At 40.2% G+C, this 10,749-nt stretch overlaps 1 protein-coding gene across 1 annotated transcript in view; it reads right to left on the reverse strand.

Moving 5' to 3' along the window:
- Positions 1 to 10,749, reverse strand: part of STARD9 (StAR related lipid transfer domain containing 9) — a 142,164-nt gene that overhangs the window by 80,210 nt on the left and 51,205 nt on the right. Inside the window, exon 4 of the mRNA XM_080657070.1 lies at positions 320 to 436. Within this exon, the coding sequence (XP_080513196.1) occupies positions 320 to 436 (117 nt within the window). The remainder of the gene's footprint in view (positions 1 to 319; positions 437 to 10,749) is intronic.

Consider the following 10,749-nt stretch of genomic DNA (forward strand, 5'->3'; position numbering starts at 1 on the left):
TAGCCAGCACTTAAGACTCAGGCTGGGTCTTATCAATAATATGAGAAATTCAGAAGGACTGACAAGGTCTGCTTCACCAAAGAGAGTTGTAAAATTCTAAGGTTCTTTGGGGTTTAATAAACAGAGCTAATTATTCAAAGTTTACCCTTCAATTAAAGTGCTGAGAAATCTACTGGCTAATACAGAAGAGGCCCCATTAAGTCTTGTTCAAGTTGACTGATTATGAAACTCACATTCTCTCTCTCAGCGGTTAGGACAATTCAAGATTCAGGCTTGCTGTGCCATTAGGGAGATATCTCATTCCAATAGCAATACTCACTGGGGTCCCCAGCATGGTGTATGTCTTCCCAGAGCCTGTCTGTCCATAGGCAAAAAGGCAGATGTTATAGCCTTTGGCAGCTCCATTCAGTACTTCAGTCCCCAAATCCTGGAACACCTGTAAAAACACAAGTAAAAAGCATGTCACTATGGTCCTTTTTCCTATAGCAGACTTAGAATTATTTTTTAATCTAAAAATTTTGCAAAATGTTTCAAACCTGCATGACTATACATTCTCCACCATTTCACAAGAATCAATTCAGTTTCAGAAAAAACTGCTAAGGAAAGTTCATTCATTTATTCATCCAAATACTTTTAAAAGTGCTTACTGGATGCTGTACACAATGCTAGATGATGAAGTTACAAAATAGATATGGGCCTTAGCCAGTTTGGCTCAATGAATAGAGCATCAGCCTGCAGACCAAAGGGTTCTAGGTTCGATTCCGGTCAAGGGCATGTACCTCTGTTGCAGGCTCCTCCCCAGCTTCGTGCAAGAGGCAACCAATCAATGCATTTCTCTGATACCAATATTTCTCTCTGTCTTTCCCTCTCTCTTCCACTCTCTCTAAAAACCAATGGAAAATATCCTCAGGTGAGGATAAAAAATGGATATATATATGGTCCCTAATCTTAAGGCAAAGACATGCAAGCAATCACTGAAGAAAGACCATGTGCATTGATTCTTTTTCCTTCCCATTGTAGAAAATGTTTCATACAGTCAGTCAGGAAAGCTACAATGAAATATTTCCCAGAATGTATACAAATTCAGGGTCTCAGGACACCACAGTAAGGATCAGTAAGACCAGAAATTAGAGTTTTCCCTATGGATCTCTTTTCTACATGTTTCCTCCTTAGATTGATCCTAACAGCTGGCTGGTTCTGCTGTTCACTCATCTCTGTGGTGGTCAGTTTTAGTGAATCAGAAACAGCCAGAGGTTCTCATGTGAAAACTCACATACAGCATTTTGTATAGTGCTGGAAAGTTCGGTTGCACTGTTAGGCAGATCCTGATCTCAGGAAAAATAGCCTGGTTTATAGGGAAGACACAGCTTCCCAGTTCCACCAGTCCTCAGCAGGGTGCCACATGGAGACCTGCACCCTGTGACTGTATAGTGGACATTGACCTTTGTATTATTGCTGCTCAGCACCCCAATACTCCTCCTATTTGGGGGAGTCTCTGACTGTGTCAGTCTTGGTGGAAAGCAGGACCCAACCCTCCACAACAGAATCAAACAGGCCAGAGACTCCTTTCTGCCTCCTGGCAGCCAGACCACCAACATGTGAAATAAGGCCAGCCAACTGGGTGTTCCAACTTGGAATTTGAGAGAATGACACCAAAATAGAGGAAATGTGAGTATATTCTCCATGGTGGAATCAAGAGCCCAATAGCACTGCATCTTGAACAAACAGGGGTTACAAGTGCCAACTGTGGTGACCAAATCAGACCAGTCTGTGATATGGCTTTGCCTAGCTTCCCCGCTGCCTGGGATCCCATGGCTTCCTACCCATTTTTCAACTTTCCCTTTAATTCTGTGAATGGCCTGATATGTTCCAAATTGGAATGTGGCCCTCATGGTTCATAGCTGTGTGATCCTGAGCAAGTTACTTAAACTTTGCAAGTCTCCGTTTCTTTAGCTGAAAACTGGATATTTTTATATCTCTATCACAGGTTTGTTATGAAGATTAAGTGAGATAATACACATAACTAGGGGCAACAGGTCAAAGACAGAAGTTGCTGACTCAAGACTACACTGCCCTATTCTATGTTTTAGCAGCTGCAGTTAGGCTTCTGGCCAGTGAGCTATTTGTTATGTTTCTAATATTCAGATACAGGCCAGAAGAACCCAGGGAGTAGTGAAATACTGAGGCCTTGCACCATTCCCACCCCTCCCCAATCTCTGTCCCAGCTCTGTGCTTCTCCCTCTCCAGTCACCTACTCCTATATTAGCAAAACTAAGAATCTGGCAGGGTTCCCTTTGACTCCTGACATCTGTCTGGGTTAAATTCCCAGGGATTGAAGGCGGGGTCGTTTCTCTTCATCAGACCATTTCAGTTGGCTGTCATCCATTTACTAGCTGGAACATGTTCCACAAAACTCAACCTTCCTTTCTAGGGCCTCAGCAGTAAGTGGGAACAGAGGTGCAGACAGAGCCAAGCCACATCTATTGCAAATGCTCTTTCTTCCCACCACTCACACACACTCAACAGACTGAGCTCAGTGGATTGTGAAGAAAATAACAAAATAAGGGCACAATAGGGTGGGGAGGGGGGAGGGGGAGGGAACATATGTAATATTTTCAATAATAAAGATTTAATTTAAAAAAGAAAACAACAAAATGTTACTGTGTCCATGCCTTTACCCAAATTCAAATAATTGCATGGAGGTTTTATAAAAAAACATCTTTGAAGATACCATTTTCACTCAAGAGTAAAAGATGTGAACAGGCAAAACCAGTAGACTCCAAACTTGGAATTGGTGGAAACTGTTAAGATATAGCTACCCTTCTTCAAGAGCTGGGATGCTAGCTCAGCATAAGTTCCAAGAAAAAGCACAGGTATAGATAGATTACAACAGGGCCAGATGACACCATGGTCTACTCTCACCATGGTAATATAATAAAGCAATGGAAACAGCTCAATGTGAATATCAAGAACAGTTTGAAAGCTAAAATAAGTCACCAATATAGGTAAGCTAAAGCTAGACTATCCAGTTCAGGGGGAGAGAAGGGCAGTGTGACTTTTTTCTCTGGAGTATCAGTAGACAGAAGTGTTAAGTAGACAGATTAACTATATGTAATAGAGTACTTCCAGTCTTTTTAAGTACTAACTAGATGGGGGACAACCCACTGGATGCTGTTGAATCGGGACTTCCAACACCTGAAGCCAAAACCAAAAGCCTTGTCAATACCCATTACCTAAGGGCAACTGAATCCAGGAGTCAGAATTTAAAAAAAAAAAAAAAAAGTTCTCAAAAGAATGAGAAGACAAGCCACATATTGGGAGAAAGTATTTGCAAAAAACACATCTGATAAAAGACTGCTATCCAAAATATACAAAGAACTCTTAAAACTCAACAATAAGAAAATGAAAAACCCAATTAAAATATGTGCAAAAGATCTCTACAGATACATCACCAAAGATACAGAAATGATAAATAAGTATACCAAAAGATGTCCAACATCATACATCATTAGGGTTACAAATTAAAACAAGGAGATACAACCATATACTTATTAGAATGACCAAAATACAATACACTGACAACACCAAATGTCAACATGGATGGGAGCAACAGACACTCTCGTGCATTGCTGTTTAGTAGGGTTTTTAGTGTTTTGGTTTTTTTAAAGATTAGTTTATTGATTTTTAGAGAGAGAGGAAGGGAGAGAGAGAAACATCGATAGGCTGGCTCCTGCACACCCCCTACGGAGGATCAAAACCACAACCTGGGCGTGTGTCCTGACAGGGAATCTAACTCACAGCCTTTTATTTTTATTTTTGAAGCTAAATGTAATTTGCTTTTGTTTTATTAGAAAAGATACTCAGCAAGATCTACAATCATTAGTCAATTAAGAATGACTTACAAGAACATGAGGCAATAAAATAAAAAATACAGGTACCAACTATATATCTGAAGCACGTCTATTTGGCAATTTTTTAACAAACCAAAATTTAAAAAGAGCAAAGAAGATTGCAGATTACTTCGCAGATACAGAATAAAGCAATTAATGAAATGCTTAAATAAAAGAAAAATGGTATGAAAATACATTGCTTTTCTTTTTGAAAATAAAATCACACTTGCTACAGATCATATGAATAATACCCTTATTAAACAACCATTCCACAATGTCTTATAGTACCAGTGCTTTTATTTGAACTTAATTTTACTTTATATGACTCGTTTCATGTATATAGCTCTTCACCTGGTTGTTTATGAATAGAATCCCCATAACCTTTATTTAAAAACATTTTTTAAGTAAATGAGATATGACTTATGTATCATGGGACTTTCCCATTTTGGAACGAAAGGCTTAGTTCTATATTTTTGTCTATTCTTTAAAAAATTTAGTGTAAAGATCATACACAATGACCAAGTAGGATTTATCCCAGGAATGCAAGGATGGTACAATATCTACAAATCAATAAACATGATACATCACATAAACAAATTTAGAGATAAAAATCACATAATCATATCAATTGATGCAGAAAAAGCATTTGACAAAATCCAACACCCCTTCTTGATAAAAACACTCAGCAAGGTGGGAATAGAAGGATCATACCTCAACATAATAAAAGCCATATATGAAAAACCCACAGCCAACATCATACTCAATGGACAAAAACTAAAACCATTTCCCCTAAGAACAGGAACAAGACAGGGATGCCCACTCTCACCACTCCTGTTCGACATAGTACTGGAAGTACTAGCCATGCGATCAGATAAGAAGAAGAAATAAAAGGCATCCAAATTGGAAAAGAAGAAGTAAAGCTGTCCTTATTTGCAGATGACATGATACTTTACATAGAAAACCCTAAAGACTCCATCAAAAAACTACTAGACTTAATAAATGAATTTGGCAATGTAGCAGGATACAAAATTAATGCCAAGAAATCTATGGCATTTCTTTACACCAATAGTGAACTTACAGAAAGAGAGACTAAAAAAGCAATCCCATTTATCATCGCACCAAAAAAATTAAAATACCGCCCTAACCAGTTTGGCTCAGTGGATAGAGCATCGGCCTGCGGACTCAAGGGTCCCAGGTTCAATTCCAGTCAAGGGCATGTACCTTGGTTGTGGGCACATCCCCATTAGGAGGTGTGTAGGAGGCAGCTGATCGATGTCTCTCTCTCATCGATGTTTCTAACTCTCTATCCCTCTCCCTTCCTCTCTGTAAAACATCAATAAAATATATTTTTTTAAAAAATTAAAATACCTAGGAATAAACTTAACTAAGGGGGTAAAAGACCTATATGTGAAAAACTACAGGACACTGAAAAAAGAGATAGAGGAAGACATAAATAGATGGAAGAACATACCGTGTTCATGGATTGGTAGAATCAACCAATGTCCATAAAATGTCCATACTACCCAAAGCAATCTACAGATTCAATGCAATCCCCATTAAAATACCAATGGCATATTTCACAGACCTACAACAAACTTTCCAAAAATTCATCTGGAATAAAAAAAGACCCCGAATGGCTGCAGCAATCCTGAGAAAGAAGAACAAAGTAGGTGAGATCTCAATACCAGATATCAAGCTGTATTGCAAAGCCACTGTTCTCAAAACAGCCTGGTACTGGCACAAGAACAGACATATAGATCAATGGAATAGAATAGAGAATCCAGATATGGACCCAAACCACTATGCTCAATTAATATTTGACAAAGGAGGCATGAACATAAAATGGAGTCAAGATAGTCTCTTCAACAAACGGTGTTGGGAAAATTGGACAGATACATGCAAAAAAATGAAACTAGACCACCAACTTACACCATACACAAAAATAAACTCAAAGTGGATAAAGGACTTAAACATAAGACGGGAAACCATAAAAATATTAGAGGAATCCACAGGCAGAAAAATCTCAGACATATACCGAAGGAACTTCTTCACTGATACTGCTCCTAGGGCAATGGAAACTAAAGAGAAAATAAACAAATGGGACTACATCAAAATAAAAAGCTTTTGCACAGCAAAGGAGACCATCAACAAAACAACAAGAAAGCCCACTGCATGGGAGAACATATTTGCCAATGTCATCACCGATAAGGGTTTAATCTCCAACATTTACAGGGAACTCATACAACTTAACAAAAGGAAGATAAACAATCCAATCAAAAAATGGGCAACAGACAGAAGGAAGGCTAAGAGGCATATGAAAACATGCTCCAAGTCACTAATTATCCGAGAGATGCAAGAGATGCAAATCAAAACAACAATGCGGTATCATCTCACACCCATCAGAATGGCTATCATCAACAAATCAACAAACAAGTGCTGGCGAGGATGCGGAGAAAAAGGAACTCTTTGGCACTGCTGGTGGGAATGCAGAATGGTGCAGTCACTGTGGAGAACAGTATGGAGTTTCCTCAAAAAACTAAAAATGGAACTCCCATTTGACCCAGTGATCCTACTTCTAGGAATATATCCTAAGAAACTAGAAACACCAATCAGAAAGAATATATGCACCCCTATGTTCATAGCAGCACAATTCACCATAGCTAAGATTTGGAAACAGCCTAAGTGCCCATCAGCAGATGAGTGGATTAAAAAACTGTGGTACATCTATACAATGGAATACTGCGCTGCAGTAAAAAAGAAAGAGTTCCTACCATTTGCAACAGCATGGATGGAACTGGAGAGCATTATGCTAAGTGAAATAAGCCAGTTAGAGAAAGACAAATACCACATGATCTCACTCATTTGTGGAATATAATGAACAACATAAACTGATGAACAGGGACAGATCCAGAGGCAGAGAAACATCAATCAGACTGCAGACTGCCAGATCTCAGAGGGAAAGTAAGGGAGGGTGGGGGAAAGGAGGAGAGATCAACCAAAAGACTTGTATGCATGAATATAAGCCTAACCAATGGACATGAACACCAAGGGGGTGAGGGCATGAGCGGGGGGAGGGTTGGGGGTTAATGGAGGGATGAGGACACATATGTAATACCTTAATCAATAAAGTAATTTTTAAAAATTTAGTGTAAAAACTGCTGGTTTTTATATCACTGTAGTAAAGTGAAACTCCTCAATCAGGAATATTTTCTGCAGTTTGACCGCATATAACCCACATACTTTACAATATGTCCTTCCAATAGTGAGGAAATGATTGATTTCACAGTCACTGTCAGAAATGAGTGCCATAATTCTATTATGGGTATAGGTCCTCCCTCAAAGACTTTCTGGAAATATGTTCAATGTGTTTTGTTCTTAAAGATATTAACAGTAGTACATAGTCCTTTAAGTCTGCAAAAGACATTTATTGTTAAAGAAGGTGCTTTATTAATTTCTCTGGCAGCACTAGTGAATTACAATCTCTTTCAATATTATTTCTAAAGAGAAACCAAGATGGCGGCATAGGTAAACACCTAAACTGCTGCCTCGCACAACAATTTCAAAACTACAACTAAAAGACAGAACGGACACCATCCAGAACCACAGGAAAGCAGGCTGAGTGAAAATTCTACAACTAGAAGGAAGGAGAAAAGCTCACAGAGAATTGGAGGTACGGCAAAGGGGCTTTGTGCGCGCAGAGAGGAAGGGCGGCTGAGAGCCTGGCTGACTTCCTCTGGCGGAAGGGGGAAGGAAGCCTCCGACGGCACTGAACCCCAGTTCTGACTGCACTGAACCCCAGTTCTGACTGCACTGAACCCCAGTTCCGGGCGAACCCCTGGGGACCCACGCTCTTGTGGGGGGAGTCTGGACTCTCGGGCGGAGACTCGGGAGCCGGGGAAGGCGGAGGACTGAAAGTACACACGCGCGCGCACGCCGGTGCGCACAAGGGCTGCGGAGGTTGCCGCGGGTTTTCCCTGGTGGAGGGGAGTCAGAGGCTCCTGACGGCACTGTGCCCCAGTTCTGACTACAGTGAACCCCGGTTCCAGGCGAGCCCCTGGGGACCCACGCTCTTGTGGGGGGAGTCTGGACTCTCAGGCGGAGACTGGAGCTGGGGAAGGCGGAGGACTGAAAGCGCACGTGCGCGCAGGGGCGGGGCTGACAGGAAGCCAAGACTGAGGCTCCACCCCATCCAAGCTGAGCACAGAGGCTATTGCAATTTAGCAAGTCTAATCCTATAGGGCTGTCTCCAGCACCGGGCTTCTCCCAGCATAGACACAGCTGATCCTTACAGCCAACTGACCCGGAGGTCAATTCTTCCCAGTGATACCAACAACAATAAAGACTTAATTACAACAAGGCTGTACACACAGTCCACAAAGGGGTGCACCAAGAGTGTCCACCTCAGGTTAACTGGGGAAGCAGACCCACTGGGCCATATTGGAAACCTAGCACAAATATCTACCTTACCAACTCAGGGAATCAATGAAAATGCGGGGTCAAAGAATCAGATCACAAACGAAAGATATGGAGGAAAACAAACGACTGGATATAGAATTCAAAACCACGGTTATAAGACTTTTTAAGAATATCCTAGAAAAGGCCGATAAATATAACGAGACCCTCGAAGATATGAAAAAGGACCAACTAGAAATTAAACATACACTGACTGAAATAAAAAATATTATACAGAGACCCAGAAACAGAATAGAGGAACACAAGAATCAAGTCAAAGAATTGAAATACAAAGAAGCAAAAAACACTCAACCGAAAAAGCAAAAAGCAAAAAAAAAAATCCAAAAAGTTGAAGATAATGTAAGAAGACTCTGGGACAACTTCAAGCATACCAACATCAGAATTATGGGGGTGCCAGAAGAAGAGAGAGAGCAAGATACTGAAAACCTATTTGAAGAAATAATGACCGAAAACTTCCCCCACCTGGTGAAAGAAATAGACTTACAAGTCCAGGAAGCCCACAGAACCCCAAACAAAAGGAATCCAAAGAGGACCACACCAAGACACATCATAATTAAAATGCCAAGGGCAAAAGACAAAGAGAGAATATTAAAAGCAGCAAGAGAAAAACAGTTAATTACCTACAAGGGAGCACCCATACGACTGTCAGCTGACTTCTCAACAGAAACTATGCAGGCCAGACGGGAGTGGCAAGAAATTTTCAATGTGATGAATAGCAAGAACCTACAACCAAGATTACTCTACCCAGCAAAGCTATCATTCAGAATTGAAGGGCAGATAAAGAGCTTCACAGATAAGAAAAAGCTAAAGGAGTTCATCACTACCAAACCAGTATTATATGAAATGCTGAAAGGTATTCTTAAAGAAGAGGAAGAAGAAAAAAGTAAAGAGAAAAATTATGAACAACAAATACATATCTATCAACAAGCGAACCTAAAAATCAAGTGAATTAAAAACCTGAGGAACAGAATAATCTGGTGAATATAATAGAATCAGGGGCATAGAAAGGGAGTGGACTGATAATTCTCATGGGGAAAGGGGTAAGGGGGGTTCATGAAGAGAATGGACAAAAATCATACACCTATGGATGAGGACAGTGGGGGGGAGGTAAGGGCAGAAGGTGGGGTGGGAAAGGGGTGGAGGGGAGCTATGGGGGGAAAAAGGAGAAATAATTGTAATAATCTGAATAAAGATTTATTTAAAAAAAAATATATATATTATTTCTACCCATAATATATACATTTAACTTTCATGACTCTAGATAAACATCTACAGTACATTTCATAATATAAAAATACATTACAAATCTGAATTATTTACAAGCAATGTTCTATTATCTCTATGCAACATTTGTTTGATACAATACTAACAAGTTACACATATTTCCATTTCTGTAAGTTAAAAAAAAATCCATATGGTTTCTTGCTTAACCCAGCAAGAAAGTGATTTTATTTTTCTTTACAAAACCAACTTTGGTGCATAAAGGATTCAGTTTGACAACACTTTAAAAAAATACAATTTTTATTACATTAAGAAAAAACTAACAAACCAAATGCTTTCCTTGGGGGGAAAAAATTAGAGGCTTATGTAGGTTAAAATAAAAATAGAGGATTATTAAAATATTTGAAATAAAGGTTTTTAAAAAACCATTAACAGATTAGTTACATAGGTAAATATTAACATGCTGTACTCCATGAGAAAACCCTAATCCTGAAAAGGAAGTCACCAGACATACGGCAACATTCTTTAACAGAAATTTGCAGTCCTAATTTGAAAGACGAATATTTAGTTGGTTGCAAATGTTGTTCACTGTTTGTTTAAATACAAATTTTACACTTACGTTATTAGAGTTCTGCAAAATAACACAAATGGCAACCAATCACATCTATTTATAATTGACTAGGGGCCCAGTGCACGAATTTGTGCACGGGTGGGTTCCGGCCAGCCCGCCCCATCTGGGCTGATCAGGGTGGGCCAGCCAGGAGAAGGCCACAGGAGGTTGGCCAGCCGGTCCCACCCCTGATCAGGAGGGGGAGCGATCGGGGGCCAGGCCAGCCAGGGGAAGGACCACGGGTGGTTGGCTGGCCACAATGCACATCATAGCGACCGGTCATTCTGGTCATTCCAGTCGCTTGGCTTTTATATATATAGATCATTTTCATTACCCAAATATGTCCTAATATTACTTCAAATCAATAGACACTGTCAAGCCCTGACTGGTTTGGCTCAGTGGATAGAGCGTCGGCCTGAGGACTCAAGGGTCCCAGGTTCGATTCCAGACAAGGGCATGTACCTTGGTTGCGGGCACATCCCCAGTAGGGAAGTGCAGGAGGCAGCTGAACGATGTTTCTCTCTCATCGATGTTTCTAAATCTTTATCCTTTTCC

Source organism: Plecotus auritus, assembly GCF_963455305.1.
Source record: "Plecotus auritus genome assembly, chromosome: 1".
Lineage (NCBI taxonomy): Eukaryota > Metazoa > Chordata > Mammalia > Chiroptera > Vespertilionidae > Plecotus > Plecotus auritus.